Source organism: Seriola lalandi, unplaced genomic scaffold (genome assembly GCF_002814215.2).
Source record: "Seriola lalandi dorsalis isolate HSWRI2012SDOR001 ecotype SW California unplaced genomic scaffold, Sedor1 jcf7180002054974, whole genome shotgun sequence".
Classification (NCBI taxonomy): domain Eukaryota; kingdom Metazoa; phylum Chordata; class Actinopteri; order Carangiformes; family Carangidae; genus Seriola; species Seriola lalandi.
In genome coordinates this window covers 580893-600193 of record NW_019525524.1, presented here as the reverse complement: position 1 = coordinate 600193, position 19301 = coordinate 580893, and the positions used below count along the sequence as shown (strand labels likewise).

The 19301-nt window shown below is 41.9% G+C and overlaps 2 protein-coding genes across 3 annotated transcripts in view; one reads left to right on the top strand and one right to left on the bottom strand.

The window, feature by feature from the left end:
• The window catches only part of masp1 (MBL associated serine protease 1), a 20589-nt gene extending 15483 nt beyond the window's left edge, over positions 1 to 5106 (top strand). Inside the window, exons 11-13 of the mRNA XM_023396254.2 lie at positions 1865 to 2112; positions 2700 to 2888; positions 3273 to 5106. Coding sequence (XP_023252022.1) covers positions 1865 to 2112; positions 2700 to 2888; positions 3273 to 3719 — 884 coding nt within the window. The 3' untranslated portion in view covers positions 3720 to 5106. The remainder of the gene's footprint in view (positions 1 to 1864; positions 2113 to 2699; positions 2889 to 3272) is intronic.
• Positions 5107 to 5112: 6 nt separating this feature from the next.
• On the bottom strand, positions 5113 to 18031 carry LOC111646698 (coagulation factor X). 2 transcript variants are annotated; one of them, XM_023396258.2, is made up of 12 exons: positions 17758 to 18030; positions 16294 to 16356; positions 16032 to 16113; positions 15744 to 15922; positions 15190 to 15214; positions 14691 to 14804; positions 13801 to 13935; positions 13200 to 13522; positions 11013 to 11127; positions 10199 to 10395; positions 9952 to 10077; positions 5113 to 6711 (listed from the first exon to the last, which is right to left on the bottom strand). In XM_023396258.2, the coding sequence occupies exons 2-12, from the start codon at positions 16333 to 16335 to the stop codon at positions 6469 to 6471; spliced, it is 1581 nt and encodes a 526-aa protein (XP_023252026.1). In that variant the 5' UTR covers positions 16336 to 16356; positions 17758 to 18030; the 3' UTR covers positions 5113 to 6468. The 2 variants fall into 2 exon arrangements, with proteins under 2 accessions (XP_023252026.1, XP_087027207.1); XM_087171081.1 differs by having other exon boundaries at positions 6469 to 6711; positions 9887 to 10077; positions 17758 to 18031.
• Between the last annotated feature and the right edge of the window lie 1270 nt (positions 18032 to 19301).

The window sequence follows — 19301 nt, the reverse complement described above, 5'->3', positions numbered from 1 at the left end:
CAGATCATGATCAGGGTCCGTATTCACAAAGCATTTTATCTTACCACTAAGAGTTCTCCTAAGTCACACTAAACGTTTCTAAATAAAGGTTTTCTCCTAAATCCTCTTCACAAGCTGCTGAGACCAACTTTTAGGAAGGAAAAGTCAAAACTCCTACGCTAAGAGTGCGACTCCATTGCCCGGTGCAACATCCCGCAGTAATAATAAAAAAAACACTGAGAAATAAACAAATACAAATGAAATAATAACAGATTAGATGCTGTTTACAAAAGTAGTGCATTCTACAAAAATACAGACATTTAAACTGGCAGCCTATTCTGTCTGTTGTAGCGTAGTGTTGTAATGTAGCTGTGGGTTGAGGTGTGAGAAGATTTCCACTGTCCCACCAGGTGACATCCAGCTGGAATATGATCCTTTCAAACAGCTGATCAGGTCACTCTCCACTCAGATCCATGACTCGTGTGTAGATCCTGGACACTGTACAACAATGTCTACGACTGTACAGGCAGCATCAATACAACCTGTGTGTTGATGGTGAGATTTTCTTTCCTTTTTACAAATACGTCATTGTCTGATGGTGCAATGGTTTTCGAGTTCAATCTCTGGCACCGATCACACCGGGTAGACCGACCACGAAGCTGCTTTATTTCTCTGTAGTTGTTGAACATCTAAAAGAAATTGTATGAATTGACCTATGATGTCGGGTCAGAGCACATTTATTGTTTGGCGAATAGATCTGCCTTTCTCTGTTACCGCAGAGTTGCCTAACACTTAATTTCCACACTGATCGGGTTGTTTCAGTTGGGAAGAGATGTTATTGCATCCTTCACAAACTTTTAACTTTTAAGATTCTTTATGACTTGGTCTTAGAGTTTAGAGTCTTAGAGTTTGGAGTCTTCTCGCATGCTTCTAACTTCTCCCAGACTTAGGTGCTACTTTTAGCGCTGAGTGGCTTTGTGAATGACTCTTAGTCAGAAAAATGACTGACACGCCTATTATTTTCTTCTAAATCTGCAAGTTAGGAGCTACTTTTAGCCTTGAGATGCTTTGTGAATACGGGCCCAGATCTTGATTATGTATCAGAGATGAGCTCGTTGGAGGAGAGAAGTCCAGATCTGAAATCTGGAGAGTTTAAATCTGGAACTCTTCACCAATACGTAACTAAGAACTCTTATGCAGAGATACTGGAGTCCCAAAAAGTTCAAATAATTCACCGGAGATGGTCAGAGTTTAATGCAATAGAGTTTATTCCCTTTCACAGGAACAACCTGAGCCAGCACTTGGGAGCTGAACCTATGCACCATCTTATATAGCAAAATCATGTCCACCTGTTTTTCTTAAAAAAAAAAAACAACCTATCATTGCCCTGGAAATAATGGTGTCTAGTCTGCCCTGGATTCCCCACACCGGGCTGCCAGGACATGTTAATGGTGTCAGATTTCCGAAAATCCCCTACCTTTCCCAGCCTGGGCCTTGTCAGGCCATTTTCTGCTAACACCATTATTTTCATGGGCTGGATGTGAACATGTAAACAGGTGTGAACTGGTGTAAACAGATGTAAACACATTTGAACAGATGTGAACAATTGTAAAAATATGCAAACGGTGTAAACAACTGTTAATAGATGTTAACAAATGTGAATAGGTTTGAACAGATGTAAGTGGAGGTAAACAGGTGTGAACAGATGTAAACAGGTGTGAACAGATGTAAGTGGAGGTAAACAGGTGTGAACAGATGTAAGTGGACGTAAACAGGTGTGAACAGATGTAAACAGGTGTAAACAGGTGTGAACAGATGTCAAGAGATGCAAACAGGTGTAAATAGATGTAAACCGAGTCTGACTCTTCTCCATGTCTCTGTCCAGCCTGCGGCCGCCCGTCCCGCTCTCTCCCCACTCAGGTGAAGCGGATCGTGGGTGGTCGGACAGCCGAGCCCGGCCTGTTCCCCTGGCACGTTCTGCTAAGTGTGGAGGATCTGTCCCGGGTCCCAGAGGACCGTTGGTTTGGCTCTGGAGCCCTGTTGTCTGAGTCCTGGGTCCTCACGGCAGCCCACGTCATGAGGTCCCAGAGGAGGGACACCAGCGTTGTCCCTGTGGCCCCCGAACATGTAAAGGTCAGAGAAGTTCCTTTTCTTCACCTGATGTTTTTTGAGGAGCTTCTTGACTTTTACAAACCATCACCTGATTTTCTCATTAATGTTTTCACCTTTTCTTGGGAGAACATATCTTTTTTTATCTCGTCTGTACAGACAGTTTTCTGTTTGGAAATAGTTTTAGTTTCTTTTATGTTACAATAAATAAAAGAAAAGTGGGTGGTTTTGTTCTGTGGCTGCTGTGTATATTTTCAGTAAATGCTACATTTAGATTCATATGAAGGTGGAAACTACAAGTGATAGTATTTCACTTTGGATCAGTAAGGCTTTATTCTGATTAGGACTGGTTCATGTGTTTGGATTTGAATATGTAAACCATTAATTTGAGCACAGCCTCAGAATTTACTCTGACCTCTGGTCTCTCAGTGACCTCAGACCCCGACAAACTCCGACCTTTTCTCACCTGCTGCTCCACGTTTTAACGTTTAAACAAACCTGAGACGATGAACATGATTCCTTTCTTCCCAGGTTTTCAGAAATCAGTTTAAAACTCTCTGTCCCTGCGTAGATAGACCAGATTAACCAGTGTCCCACTCTTTGTCCTTCAGGTCTTCCTCGGTCTCCATGACGCCCGGGACAAACGTCTGGCCACTAGCCACTCGGTGGAGGAGATCTTCATCCATCCAGACTTCCAACCCAACAACTACAACAATGACATTGCCCTGCTGAAGCTGAGGCAGCGGGTCGAGTTCAACGAGATCATCCGTCCAGTCTGTGTCCCACCACCCCACAGCAAGGTGGGACACAGACTGTCTGTCCCGAGACTGAGGACGAAACACACTTCTGAAATATTATGACACTCAGGACAGTTATTGAATAGTCAGGATATTTGTAAAGACTTTTTTTTAAATAGGGACATTTTTGAGAAAACTTTTGTAAAGTCAGCAAATTTCTAGGACGTGATGAAGAAAATGAGTTCATCTTTAGAAAGTCAGGGCACTTTTATTAGTGAGGACAACTGTGAAGACAGTGAAGACATTTTAATAATTTGAGGACATTCTTATAATTTAAGGACATTTTTAGTCAGTGAAGTGAGACTTTAGAGGATGTCCTCTTGGAGGAGAATAAATATGTTATTGAACTGACCACAGATTGACCTTTGACCCCTCTCTCTTTTCCAGGATGACCCCTCCACCCCTGTCCCTAACTCTCTGGGTGTAGTTGCGGGTTGGGGGATCTCTAATCCCAATGCCTCCTCCTCCAGTGACCCCCCCTCACTGACCTCTGACCTTGGGGTAACCTCTGACCTCCTGCAGTATGTGAAGCTGCCGGTGGTTTCTCAGGACGAGTGTCGGGCGAGCTACACTTCGCGCTCCGTCAGCTATAACATCACTGACAACATGTTCTGTGCCGGTTTCTTCGAGGGGGGGAGGGACACCTGCCTGGGGGACAGTGGGGGGGCGTTTGTGATGGAGGACGAGGTCAGCCGCAGGTGGGTGGTGTTTGGGTTGGTGTCCTGGGGGGGGCCTGAGGAGTGCGGGAGCCAGAGGGTGTATGGCGTCTACACCCGAGTGGTTAAATATGTGGAGTGGATACAGAACCACCTTCAGACTGCCCCCTGGTGGTGAGACGCTCAGAACAGCACAGCTGGGACCGAATGAGACCACACATCCTCTGGTCGTCAGTCCGTCCACATGTGTCTGTCTGCAACCCCCCCCCCCTGCTGGTTGCTTCACTCTCCTCTGCCTTCGACCTTTGGCAAGCCAATCCAGCTGTGCTGCAGCTGTGTGACACAGCCTTCAGACTGAATGTGAAACTACATTCTGCTCTGCTTCATCTGCATGAACCTGAACACAACAGTGTGAACCAACTGAGCTCAGGATACATTTACAGCACAGTGTCTATCCTCCAACAAAAAGCCCCGCCCATCCTTTCTAAAGATGCAGGGCACTGTTAAAGCAGAGATGCTCTTATGGGGCTAGATCGGTAACATTAAAGTTAAAGGAGCGTGTGATTTATTTACCTTCAGAAGCCTGACAGAAGCAGACTTACCTGCAGTTTGGGAGTTGCAGGTGAACTTGTGGAAACCATTGGATCCAGGTTTGAATGTAAATAAATCACTATAACCCCATATATATTTACTGTCTAACATATTTACACATGCTTTACTACTTTTAATGCAGCTTTACTCCAGCCTCAGTGTGCACTGTGCTACTGTCTAATGTGGGAAAATGAATAGAATGAATAATGAAAAGAAAATGTAAGAGATTAATCTGTGATCAGACTCAGATTCAGATGGTGTTAGAGCTGAACACTCCTCTCTCTTCTACGACTGCTCATTTGACAGATTTCTTTGTTCAGAAAAACACGTTCATATTTGTACAATCAGGTTTAAGCCAGAGCTGATCCTGATCCTGATCCTGATCCTGGTTTTGCCACAGGGTAAACGTTCCTTCATTTATAACCAAACTCAGTTCTTGGTTCTCTGTGAATGAACAAAGATACTGTTACTTTCTCACCAAAGACCTGGACTGAAACACACAGTTACACCCAGAATGCTTTGTTCCATCCTCTGCTAGCTGCTGATGGTTTCACCTCACTGCCTGTAAACCAGGTTCCTGTATCCGTCCAACTACAGCTCAGATTGTTCATGTGTTTGTTCCTTTTACTCCAGAGGATGATCTCTGTCCATTTCAGGATCTTTCCTCTAGCACCTCCTTCAGGACAAACCTGACTCCACTGATCTTCAGGCTGTTGTCTGTAATGATCTGCAGCCTGTAGGGGGCGCTAACAGGACTACAGCCTGTTTTTAATCCAAACTGCATGAAACTGGATTAAGTAGACCCAGATCCAGAAGAGACATGATCCAGACACTGTGGTTTAGATGTTTCCTCTGGACTTAATGTTCTTGTATTAAAGATGTGTTATTATATCTCTGCACTCATATGTATGGTTATCACAGTCACACTGTTTTTTATATATTGATTTTGCACTGAAATAAACACTTTGGGCAAAGAGATGTCTCATGTCTCATGATGTCTCAGATTTATTTACAGTGTATCAAATACAGAGTATTTCACTGTGAGACAAACATGTAACCTTGGAAACAAACACTTCACAGTAAGCTGTTATGAATTGATTGTGAACTAATTTTCTCATATTCTGCGCTGACACATTTAACAAATTAACACAATGACTTTAAGAAATTACCACATTGACCTAAACCATGTGTAAAACCTGCTGGTGAAGATCAGGATCTGACCTGGTCCTCTGGTTACGTGACGTCACATTCATGGATCAAACATAATAAATTCATTTCAGCTCAACAGGAAACAGAGAGAGGTCATTCCTTCATCAGTTCCTTCTTAGTTTTAGGCCTGTGCAGAACTCAGGGTGAACCCAGCGCCATAACTACTGAGCAGACCAGGGGCCTCATTTATAACTGTTGCGTACGCACAAAACCGGGCCTGAAAGATGCGTTCCACTTCCTGCGTTCAATAATGCCTGCAGTTCTGGATGGGATTATTAAAATGAGTAGTCGATACATCAAGTTCCCTTTCACTGTGGGAGAACAGCCCCACATCAAAAGGCAATTAGCAGCAATGTCTGGTTTCCTAAATGTAATTGGAGCAATTGACTGCACTCATATTGCTATACAGGCTCCATCTGAAAACAAATTTGTTTATGTGAATAGAAAACACGTGCAGTCAATAAATGTCCAAGTCATATGTGACTCTAACTGACAGATGTGGTAGCAGCTGGCTCAACTCGTGACTCTTTTATCCTGGCACACAGCGGTGAGGGAAGAGACTACAAGCGGGTGCTGTGCGTGATGGCTGTTAATAAAACAATGTATGATAGTAATTCTAATTCAAGATGTACAATTACTCTGTTTTAACCTGCAGGTGACAGTGGTTGCCTCCCCAGGTGCTGGCTCCTCACCCCACTCCATGGTGTTTTCAACTTTGTGCGCACGTACACTTTTACTAGAAATCCTATGCACTGTTTTATAAACGAGGCCCCAGGTGTGTTCACTTGCAGGAGCAGGTGGGACGTACACTATGAGACACACACACATATAAACAAACACACACACACACACACACATACACACACACACACACACACACACACATATACCTCGTTGACCCACTTGACCTTCAGATATGGAAAGTGTTCTCATTGTTATCATTATTGCACCAAAAGACCAAAGAGCAGCCAATAGCAGAGGGTCAGGTCAGTATCTGCACCAGCAGAGGTCAGACTTCACGCAGGTGAGGGGTTGATGCTGCACGTTGCTCACGTGTTCTGTGAAGTCAGTTTTACATTTACATCAGTCCTCATCAGTCCTCATCAGTCCTCATCAGTTTTCATCTCTCAGCTCCTGGTACCATTTAGATCCTGTCTCTCCATGGTGTCTCTGATCCAGTTCAGGAAGTTTCCTAGTCGGGTATAAACTCCGTACTTCCCCTTAGCAGCACATTTCTCCCCCCAGCTGATGATTCCAGTCAGAAACCAGGTCCCTCTGTAGCTCACCATGAAGGGTCCCCCACTGTCTCCACTACAGGCATCCATACTGGTCTCCAGGTAACCTGCACAAAACATGTTGTCTGTGATCACCTGCAGGAGACACAGCAGGTCAAAGACATGTTCAGGTTCAGGTTCAGGTTCAGTCACAAGTCCACATTAAAGTTACTCACAAAGGTTTTTACAGTGTAAAACAATGATAATCCACCAGAGCAGATCAGACAAGATCAGACCAGATCAAACCAGATCATATTGGATCAGATCAGATCAGACCAGAACATACCAGATCATGTCAGACCAGTCCAAATCGGATCAGACCAGACCAGACCAGCCCAGACCATATCATATCATATCATATCATATCATATCATATCATATCATATCATATCATATCATATTGGACCAGACCAAACAAGACCACAACTGATCAGATCAGATCAGACCAGCCCAGCTCAGACCAGATCATATCAGACCAGACCGGAGCAGACCAGATGATGAAGATGATCTCTCGTGACCAAAAGATGAATATAAATGAGCCTTCTCATGTGTCGTTTCTCATCCAAAGTGGCAGCTCATACGACCAGATCGTCATTATCAAAATCCAAAGATTCACATTTTTCAAATAAAGTCTCAATCGTGATATTAAGCAACAATGTTGTTAAAATGTATTGCACATCTTTGCCAAACGTAGATGGATTCATTAACGATCCTGTGTGATGCGTGAAAATTCAACTTCTATACATTCAAATTCAAAACACAAATTGTTTCTTTCATTTGTTAATGCTTGTCTCATTCCCAGCTTACTTTCCCTCTGCTGTTTCAAACACTCTCACAATTCCCAAACCACAGCTGCACACACCGTCCTCTCCAGACAGCAGCCTGTCCACTCAGTGTCTGCTGGATTACAGCTGGAAACACCCTTCCACACTTCTGCTCTCTCATGCTTGCACCATACACTCTTCTTTCATCCTGAGCAAACATCCACACTGCACATCCTTATAAGCAGGAGGTTGAATTAACTGTGACAATGCTGGGTATATCAGCACATAACACTTATCCACACTCTGCACAAAAACAGGCTCGTTAGTCTTTTCACGCATCCTGTCACACATACAATCTGTGTCTATCTTCATGCTGTTAGCTGAAGGACAGGACACAACCGGATCAGGCTGCGTAACACAAGCAGAAAGTTCCTGTTTTTCATTCCCACTCATAAGTTCCTGTGTCATCATTAAAGCCTTGATTTGATGTTTTTCTTTCTTTTCCTGTGTCTTATTAACATTAGCAGGTGTGTATTCAGCAATTCCCAAGCATTAAAAACTTAAAGTTAAATCCCAATTTGGATCTACTACATCTTCATTATCAATTAAATATTTCTGGACTAGATCTATATCTTATCTTTCTTAAAACTTCCCTGGAACAGATATCTACCTTCCGTCCAATTATCCAAATTAGTCTAATATGGTTCATCATAACATAAACCAATTTTATTATGAATCCATTCACGTGGAGTCATTCCATCAGCTGGCTTGTTCTATACTTTCTTTGGGGGTTCATTTTTAGTAATTCCAATACAATTCTCCTTTCCTTTTGTGGCAAAGCATGTTTAGATCTTCTTTTAAGTATTCAAGTTTGACAAGATGCTTCACTGGTCTGTTGCCCCACGATGTACTTTCCATGCATATTTCAAAATAAGCAATTTTACAGCAATAAATATACATAGGCCTATAAATGCACAAATTGAAGTTATGTTAGCTGGTGAAAATTAATTTGGTTTCATTGCATGTACACCCAAAGTATACGGTTGACTTACACCATCCTATGATATGACAATGCTCACTTTGAGATCAAACAAGATTCTTACATTGTCTTTTAATAACCTGTGTGTCTCAGGTTATTTTCTTTTTTAAGTTCTTGATGGACTATTCGAACATTTCATATTTCTCTTCTTCTTTTTAAACGCATCTTGGCTCTATCTTGCATCCACTATTTTGGCAAATGAATATTTATACACCGCTTAATGCTGAATGTATCTCTCATTCCCTATGCTTGCAAACAAATCTTGACCTACACCGCGTATTGCTACATGTATGTCTCACGTCACTCAATTTTGGCAAACGAATCTTGACATGACCTCACGTTATTTACTTTTTATTTCCTTTATATTTTTCTCTATTGTACTCATAACATGATTTATGTTAGCCAACATTCATAGGTTGGTTTGGGTGCAGATGCAGCAATGTTTCCCCATTAGTCACTCATTAAATTTCATTCAGTTTAGTTTCTGTAATCCAATTGTTTCATAAAATACTTCTTTGTGCATGTTTTCATTTAATCACATCTCATTCTTCACAGAGAGGGCAAAAAAGGTAAAAGGCTGCATAACTAAAGTCTCTGGATGATGTCGATAAACCAACAGACAACAATATAGCAAAAAATCCAGATGTGTAATGGATCCTCTTGCATCCTGCTCACCTCAAAGGTCAGCACTTTACCTTAGGTAGACGTTCCCTTACATCCGAAAACCAAGCTGCACACATTCAAAACAAGTGCTACAGTGCTTACACCAGACCAGACCAGACCAGACCAGACCAGACCAGACCAGACCAGACCAGACCAGACCAGACCAGACCAGACCAGACCAGACCAGACCAGACCAGACCAGAACAGACCAGAACAGACCAGAACAGACCAGAACAGACCAGACCAGAACAGACCAGACCAGACCAGAACAGACCAGACCAGAACAGACCAGACCAGAACAGACCATATCATATCAGACCAGACCAGACCAGAACAGAACAGAACAGAACAGAACAGACCAGATCATATCAGACCAGATCAAACCAGACCAGAACAGAACAGAACAGAACAGAACAGAACAGAACAGATCATATCATATCAGACCAGACCAGACCAGATCGTATCATATCAGACCAGAGGAGACCAGACCAGAACAGAAAAGATTAGACCAGATTAGACCAGACAAGACCAAACAAGATCAGATCAGACCAGACCAGACCAGACCAGACCAGACCAGACCAGATCAAATCATATCATATCATATCATAAAGGTAACGTTAACAGATAAATCAATAACAAAGCCTCATTTTTATGGTCACGTGTAAAATCTCTGCAGATGATAATTAAACATTGTGTAGTAAAAATACAATGAAATGCAGTAAAGTAGTATAAAGTATAAATTAGCAGAACTTGAAAGTACTCAGGTAAAGTACAAATACCTCAGAACAGTAGTTGGTAAACGTACTGAGTTACTGCACCTGCACCTGCAGGTGATGTGTAGTGTAGGTGCTCTCAGGTGGAGCTGATCACCTGTTCAGTGGACGCAGTGCAGTCTTTGTAGCTGACCACTGGGAGTGCCACCTTCCTCAGGAACCGGGAGGACCTGCCCATGAACCGAGTGAGCCCCCAGCCCGTCACCACCCCCCGGTTATCCTCCTGAACACAGACACAATGACATCTGCAGGTCTGTTCAACACACACACACACACACACACACACACACACACACACACACACACATATACACAAAAATGGGCAGTGTGATAAATGAAGCTACCTTCAGCAGGTACTTGGACAGGTGGGCGTCGGGCAAACAGGCGGGGACGGCTGTGGGGCCCCTAAGGACGGGCTGGGCGAGGTAGACCAGAGCAATGTCACTGTCGAAGGTGAAGGAGTGGAAGTGAGGATGAACAAAGACCCTCTGGATCTTTATCAGCTGCTCACCTTGATCAGGACGCCGCTTATCATAGTTTCCTACACACACACACACATACACACACACACACACACACACATACACACACATGTCAAACCAGTAAATCATTAACCAGAACTAAGGTCAGTGTAATACACATGACTCAGAATGTCTGTATTCACTGTCCCATATTTATAGGGAGATGGATTCATCCATGAATGACTGTTTCCACATGTAATGTTAAAGTGTCTTCTTCACTTTAAACCACTGACTAGACTTTGAACCTTCGACGCTTACATCAAAGTACCAGAATCAAAAGTGCTTGTTATGCAGAATGGCCCATTACAGATTTATATTAATATTCTATTACAGGATTAAAATGATTGATGCATTCATGTTTTCATCACTGGTGAATGAATGTATTATATCATGATCTGGATCTATGAACAGCTCCTTTATCTGTATCTGGCTTTTTTTGTAAATTCATTTGAATGACTCCAGAAAGTAGTGAAGTGAAGCAGTGATGACTGTGTAGAATAACACTTAGTATTGCTATACTGTGTGAAGTGAGGATGAACAAAGACCCTCTGGATCTTTATCAGCTACTCACCTGGATCAAGACGCTGCTTATCATAGTCTCCTACACACACACACACACACACACACACACACACACCTATAGTCACGTGGTCTGCAGACTCTTCAAAGCAGTGTGCAGCAGAGACGACCCAGCGATCAGAAACCAGAGTCCCTCCACAGAAACCATAACCATCAGACCTGTGGATCAGAACCTGAACACACACACACATTTGATTCAGTTCAGTCAGTCCTCCTCTGTCCCACTTTTACAGAAAGATCTCTACAAACCTAAGAGAGGCACCTGACGGTATAAGCCCCTTTAATCAGCCATTACTGATTACAACCAGAGCTGTCATCACATCACATTATCACCACACCAGTATCCTGGCTACAAGAATTCACAATAACAATATAATCGAATATCTATAGAAACTATGAAATAACTAGAAAATGAATTTCCTGCTGAAAATGCGTGTGAATACTGAGAGCTGAAGTAGCTGAAGCAGCTGCTGAAGTAGATGAATCAATGGATGAAGATTAAAAGAAGAACTTGTAAGCTAGATGTTGAATGTCCTGAAATAGTTGAAAAAGGCCTGAGTTGTTGATGGAAAGTGTAACAAACAGAACAAAACTGTAGAAATTATTCAAAATGTAAAATACAGAAAAACATGTTAGTTGAAAGCCAAATGGCCTAATTTGCCTGAGAAAAAAACCTAAGAAAGAAGAAACTTACAAGCAAAAGTTGTAATGTCACACCTGAAGGAGATTTCTGACACAATGCTAAAATAATTGAAAAAGCAGCTCATATTAACTGAAGTACTGAAGTGCTTTGAAAAATTAGATACCAAATATGAAACTGGAGGAGCTGAAGTCTATTAGCTGCAAAAGGTGAGAATTGATACATGTTGTTGAAACAGTTGAAAGCCAAATTATTTACTGCCAAAGTTGGAAGTCGGAATAAAATGCCTTAAAAATTGAATCTAATGAAGAAGTAATCATTTGTATTAGTAACCAAAAGATGAACTGCATCCTTAAAAGTAGAAACTTTATTTTAAGATATCAATAAGCTGAATAATCACTTAATAGCTGAAAGTCTTGTGAAAGTTTGTATGAAGTGTGCACTGAATGTCAGATGGTGATAGTGCTGTTAGAGACTACGTGCCTGAAGTATGTGATAATTAATAGCAGTAACCTATAGCGCTCGTTTTTAACATTGGATAGGTGTAGAAATCATCTCAAACATCAAGACCGATATCCTGTTAGGGGTACTTGACGATTTAAAAATACAACTTTGATATGATGATATGATTTTGCGGGAGACGGAGCTCAACTCAAGCTGGGTCCGATTTGGGTGTGAGCCCAGCTCCGGAGGGCTCCAGCACAATTTAACCCCTGCACACCCAAACACACACAGAAAAACCTACACACAGGCGTGCACACATACACACACACACAAGCTTTGTGGAGTCTCTATGGTAGACAGCTCTTCTGCCAAACACAACAATACACACATGAACATTGACAGACACACAAAAACACCCTCTTACTTTTTTGATATTCACCTTCAAAATAAAGGTCTCAACCAGGTGAAAAGAACTTAGTGGAGGTCTGTTGGGCAGCTCTACCACCACACACACACACACACACACACACACACACACACACACACACACACACACAAACACACACACACAAACACCATCTCCACGATTTGGATTAACCTTCAAAATTAAAGTTTCAACATGGTAAGAGGAAATTATTGGCTCTGTTGTACAAAACCTTATGCAATGTATACTGCCAAACACAGAAGCACAGACATTTACAGACACAAGCCATCCCACGACATGGATACACTTTCAAAATAAGAGTTTCAAAAAGGTAAGAGGTAAGATAGGTGATAAAAGTTTGATGTTATAAGCTATCGTCTGTATGGGGGTATAGTGGTAGAGCTTTATTGCAGATCAACTTCTGTTAGTGCATGTGCATGTGTGTATACATGTCTTGCTATGGTTGTGGGGACAAACTTGGGTTTGAAACCATTAGTGTGAGGTTATTTTGGCCAATCATGACAGCTTTAAATGGCTTTGACTGAGGTCAGTGTCAGGATAAGTCTCGACAACATGAATGAAACTGAGAGTAATGTCCTTTGTACAGATTGAAATGTGAGTAGTGAAGTAGATGCACCAAGCAGCAGGCACATTCAACATTTCTCCATGAATTTTCTAGTTATTATTATGCTATCAGTCACACTTGAAGTAACTGATTTTCAGAATGTCTTCCTCACCTGCCAGGGACTCCCTCCTGGTTTCTCCAGGACTCCACCCACAATACGAGTTGTCACCCTGTCATTCTCTTCCTCTTCTCCCCCAGCCTCACCTCCCTCCCTCTCATCCCCCATCAACCAAGTGTCATTTCTTCTTTCCTGTCTTGATGTGGAGTTCATTGTCATCCTCTCCTCCTCTGTCTCTGTAAAATTCAGTTTAAGGTCCCAGTTTTCAGTGATGTTGCCGTGTGTCTCCATGGTGATGTTGTCCCATTCAGAGACGTCCCACAGAGAGCGACCACGGTACAATATATGCATCTGCTGGCGACCACACGGGAACAACACTGGAAAGGGACAGGATGCAAAGACTGACTCTGAACTAAGGAAACCTCGTCATCCAGGCTCATCATGTACTAACAGTAGTAAACTGTGCAGTAGTTATAGTAACAGTGGTATAATGTACAATAGTTATAGTAGTGACAATGGTATAATGTACAATAGTTATAGTAGTAACAGTTGTATAATGTGCAGAAGTTATAGTAGTAACAGTTGTATAATGTACAGAAGCTACAGAAGTAACAGTAGTTTAATGTGCAGTAGTTACAGTAGTAACATTAGTTACCTGTAGAGGAGCAGCTCTGTCCATCTGGATCCAATTTGAATCCCTCAGCGCAGCCGCACTGAACTCCCCCCCCCCCTGTCAGATCCCTACAGTACTGCAGACAGCCTCCGTTTCTATAGTGACACTCCAACACCACTACACACAGTACAAATCCAATTGTTACTATAATATCAATATCACACATCAAGGTTATTGATACTCTGTTGTATTGATATCTGGTTATTGATACTCTGGTGTATTGATTTTCAGGTTATTTATACTCTGGCTTATTGATATCAAGGTTATTGATACTCCTGGCTTATTGATATCAAGGTTATTGATAATCAGGTTATTGATACTCTTGTATTTTCAATAAGATTATTGATATGCTGGAGTATTGATAGTCAGGGTATTGATACTCTGGAGTATTGATATCCAGGTTATTGATGCTCTGGCACATTGATATCTAGTTATTGATACTCCGGCGTATTGATATCCAGGTTATTGATAATCTGCTGTATTGATATTCAGGTTAACGATAATCTGGTGTATTGATAATCAGGTTATTGATACTCTGGCATATTGATATTGATATGAACCCTTTGTTAACCTGTACATGTGTATGTTGGTTGGTGGTGTAGGAGCAGGGGGATGATCCCTTTAGGAGCCATAATATAACAAAGTGAAAGTGAAAGTTTGATTTGGGGAATTTTGAATATTTAATATTAAATAAAAGGCTACTGGCGTCAGGACAGTGCACTGAGGGGCTCTTCAGGTTCTGGATCTAGAAAGCATTTCGCTAATGTCCACATGATGAAATGTACCTGTGAGACAGGACTGAACCTGATGATGGACGTGTTTCTCAAGTGTCCTGTTGGAACACTTGGCCTAAGATCTCTGGTGATATTTACCTGATTCGCATATTTTGCCATTGTACTGAGGAGGACAGAGACACGTGAAGTGTCCTCGGTCCATAGTGCAGATCCCTCCGTTCATACAGGGGTTGATTAGACAGGGGTTCAGATCTATGACACAAAGGAGAAACACTCGAACACAGCATGACTCATTCATACAGGTAGAGTGATGTCATCAGGTGGATGGAATGATTTAAGTAAAAATTTAAATAGTTAAAGTCTGTTGTGATTGAATTTAGATCCGTTGAGAAGATTTCAGAAGAAAGTGAAGGTACAGTATATACTGATGACTCCATCTGCTGATTAAGATCATGGAAAAGTATAGAAAGCTCCAGAATAGCTGTCAGCTCTTGCTCTTGTTGTGGTCACATGTGGACCTGAGTCTTCAGCAGCAGAGGAGGCAGCAAAGTTAATATGAACCATATGAAAATCTGGGTCAGTTAGTCAGTCAGTTAGTTTCAGAATTATTGATAGTTTATGATCATTTTGTACTCACTTGTGTATCTGTACCAAAACTCCAGCTGTGGGACAAAGAACACTCAGAGTTAAACATCTACAGGACCGCTGACCTCAGGCTTTTTCTTTATGTGTCTGCTATATTTCTGTTTATTATTTCCATAGCCAACATTTAAGTATTATACATGCAAGATAGAACAAAAATAACCCCCATCCCCACCTGGGCAGCATGTAACTTACATTTGGAGATTTTGGATTTAATGAAAGTTAAACTGTTCAATGTAGCTGATTACAGATGAGCACAGAGTTAGTGGCTGTATTCTGTGGACAGGGACCATTTTAAAACATGGACGTGTCTCTGTCCTCCTCAGTACCATGGCAAGATATGCGAATCAGGTAAACATCACCAGACATCTTAGGCCAAGTGTTCCAACAGGACACTTGAGAAACATGTCCATTGATAGAAATATTAACAGGAATTCTTCCATATCATATAAAAGAGGTTGGACATAAGACTGTGGGTTTGAGGTAAATGCTTGACTGGATTTCTGATCTGACTGGATTCACACATGTGAAGACCCTCAGTGGTTGTACCGTCTTTTCTTTGGTCTGGAAGATCTCTGCGGCCTCCTCCTGAGAGCAGCTCTCCTCGTAGCACTCCCTCTCCAGGTTCCCTGGTAACATCTCCTCCAGGGAGAAGGAGTTGGCCCGACGCCTCCTGGAGGAGGAGGGCAAGCGAAGGATCTGACTCGCTGTAGACTGATCCAGGAACACTGAGCGGAGGACAAAGTATATAAATAATAACAACACAGTGGAATGAAAGGAGACTATCTTTGTGACCGAAATGTTTGACGTCATATCTTTAGTTGTGGAGAGTCTCACCTGTACACTGGATGAGCTCAGAGCTGATCAGCAGGGTGCAGACAGTCAAAGTCAAAGCTATGGATGGCAGCAGCATGTTTTTCTGTGTGGACAAAGGCAATGAGAGAAGATCCTAACTGTCAGGTCCACTCAGGAACCAGGTTTATGTTCATCAGATTCAGGTTTCACACTGACAGTCAGTGAGTCTGTGTTCTAAACATCAATGTAAACACAGCTGAACATGTGTGTGATGTGTTGTAATGGTGTGTATATTATACACTACATTTCTGTCAGTCCTCCACTGGTCCAGACTGAAGCGTCCCATCAACCTGTGAGAGATGGACAGCTGGACAGAGATAACAGATTGAGATGTGGATCAGATATTCATGCTGCCCTCAGGATGAACTGGAATAACTGTAGTGATCCTGGTTTTACATGCAGCGCCATCATGAGGTCACATTTAAACTTCTTCAACACAGAACACCTGAAACCAAGTCACCTCTTACACCATGACATTATTACATTATTAACTGTTCACATGTTAGAATGTGTGTACGTTAGTGTGTGTCAGTGTGTACATGTTAGAGGGTGTGTCAGTCTACCTGTGTGTTGATACACATGTAAGAGTGTGTGTCAGTGTGTACATCTTAGTCTGTGTCAGAGTGCACATTTTAGAATGTGTCTCTGTGTGTACATGTTATAGTGTGTAACTGTGTACATGTTAGTGTACGTCAGTGTGTACACATAAGTGTGTGTCAGTGTGTACATGTTAGAGTGTGTCAGTGTGAGTATCTTACCGACCAATTAGAAAACAACTAATCAGAATACATATACAAACCAACCAATGAGAATGCGTCTACCGGTGGAGAAAAAGTCCAGGTCCGGGCCAGAGTCTAATACTGTAAGTCTCGACCTCTTCACCAACACTTAACTTTCAACAAGCTGCACTTTTACTGGAGTCAAAAAAGATTCAAAAAAGTCACTGGAGATGGTCAGAGTCCAATGCAATAGAATTTTATTCTTTCACAAGAATAAAAGCGAGATCAGATCCGGAACTGAACTGAAGACAGATCACATGTGCACCATCATATATAGTTCCTTCTTTAGTGGGCTCTCCCCCTATTCTCTAAAGCGAACCTATCAACACCATGGGAACAATGCTGTCCAATCCTGTGTTGAATTTCCCCAAACCAGGCCTGCCAGGGTAAAGTGGTGGTGCCAGGTGTCCAGAAGTCTCCTATCTATCCCCAACCTAGGTCTCGCCAAGGCTGCTGCTCCAACACCACTGCTCCCAGGCCCTTCAGACCATTTTTACTTTATTCCCTCCAGGTTCCATTCTATAACAATCCTACTTCAGCAAAAGCTGGTTCACATGCAAATCTAACCTCAGTTGTGATTATAGCTATTTCATTGTATATATAAGTCTAACATTCAGTATATTTATAATGCATTGTATATTTTAGTGAAAATGTACTACAACACTACAAACCAACAAATCAGAATACAACATGAAATGATACAGAATAAATACACAAGACAATTTTAAGTGCTGTTTTTCATGAGTGGTCCACACTCTCCTCCTCCTCCTCCTCCTCCTCCTCCTGTTCCTTGTCCTATTCTCTCCCTCCACCCTTCTCTTCCTCTTCTCCTCCTCCTCCTCCTGTTCCTCCTCCTAGTCTCAGACTAGGACCCTGACTTGGAGGTTGAACCTCTATTTGTCACTCTGTTGGGCTGTAAGTCCACCTACCTGTTCTCTCTTGCTGTCTCCCCTATTCTCCTGTTGTCTCTTATCGTCTGTTGTTGTCTCCTGTCGTCTGTTGTTGTCTCCTGATGTCTACTGCATTCTCCTGTTGTCTTCTGTCGTCTGTTGTGGTCTGTTGTGGTCTCCTGTGGTCTCCTGTCTTCTCCTCTTGTCTCCTGTCGTTTCCTGTCGTGTGCTGGTGTCTCCTGCGAGGACAGACGTGCCTGTTTTGGAAGTAAAATGGAGGAAGGAGATGAAGCTGTTTGTTTGATCTTTCCCCTGAATACAAATATTGAAACAGAGACGTCACATCAACAGCTCAGAGGACACCGCAGGAGACTGAGTGAATAACAGAGGGGAGGGACTTTCCGTTGACATCACAAACCTCAACAGGAGGTGAAGAGGGGACAAAGGTCACAACGCCTTCTGAAGATCCTGCAAGACAGAGCTGAAGTTGACATCAAGGAGTCAAGTTCTAGTTACTCTTTCAGATGATCAATAAAAAATCTAATCAATTAATAAATGATGATATATCATATTAATTTACTCAAATAAAATTAGTTCTTCCTTTATTAGCTGCAGCATCAACAATTATGACCCATTAATATAATATATGATTCTGTCACTGAGTATTTCTACACTGTGGTATTAGTACTTAACCGAAGTGCTGAGTACTTCCTCCAGCGTTGCAGTACACTGTGGTATTAGTACTAAAGCTCTTGTGTTTGGGCAAAAAGTTCAAATGTATTTTAAAAGATGTTGGTGAAAAACATTTTTCATCCACATTAATTGACAACAGTGACAGTAATAATTGTATTTTATAATTATAATTATAATATACCACTATTATCTTTTTTTTTGTAAATTAGGGACCTACAGGACAATCTGTAAACTCAACATGTGATGAGACACAGTAACATGAGAATCATCCTGGAGTCACTTCAAAACTAAACTTATGTTAAAATACCTTTAAAATACCCATTAATAAAGATGTAATGAAGGTATTTTGATGGATAATTTAATGGAGTGGACTTCACTGAAGGATCTGGTTAATATTAACAATAAATATGTGACTAAGAGGAACGTTATTTATTTAAAATTAACTTACTTTGTTACTTAATTTTATATGAAGACATTTTTTTTTATTATCATTATTGGGCCTTTTATGCCTTTTATTGACAGTGCAGTAGAGAGACAGGAAATGGGGAGGCAGAGAGAGGGGGAATGACATGCAGCAAAGGGCCGTCTGATGCGGGACTTGAACCGGGGCCGACTGCAGCGAGGACCTTAGCAGATGCTCAACCAACTGAGCTACTCAACGCCTTGATATGAAGACATTTTAAAGATATAGATATTAGTTTGTCAAATTAAAGGACAACTAAAGGAAACTGGGGCATGCTCAAGCAAAACCTGGGAGGGGAACTTGCAGCAAGTGTCTGGTGACCAGGCCTTGGCCTATAAAGCCCAGTAAGGCACAGGCCAAAGAAATTATATGGAGCCACCTCCCTGTGGGCCCACCTCCTGAATGGATACACATCTGGTCAGGGTGC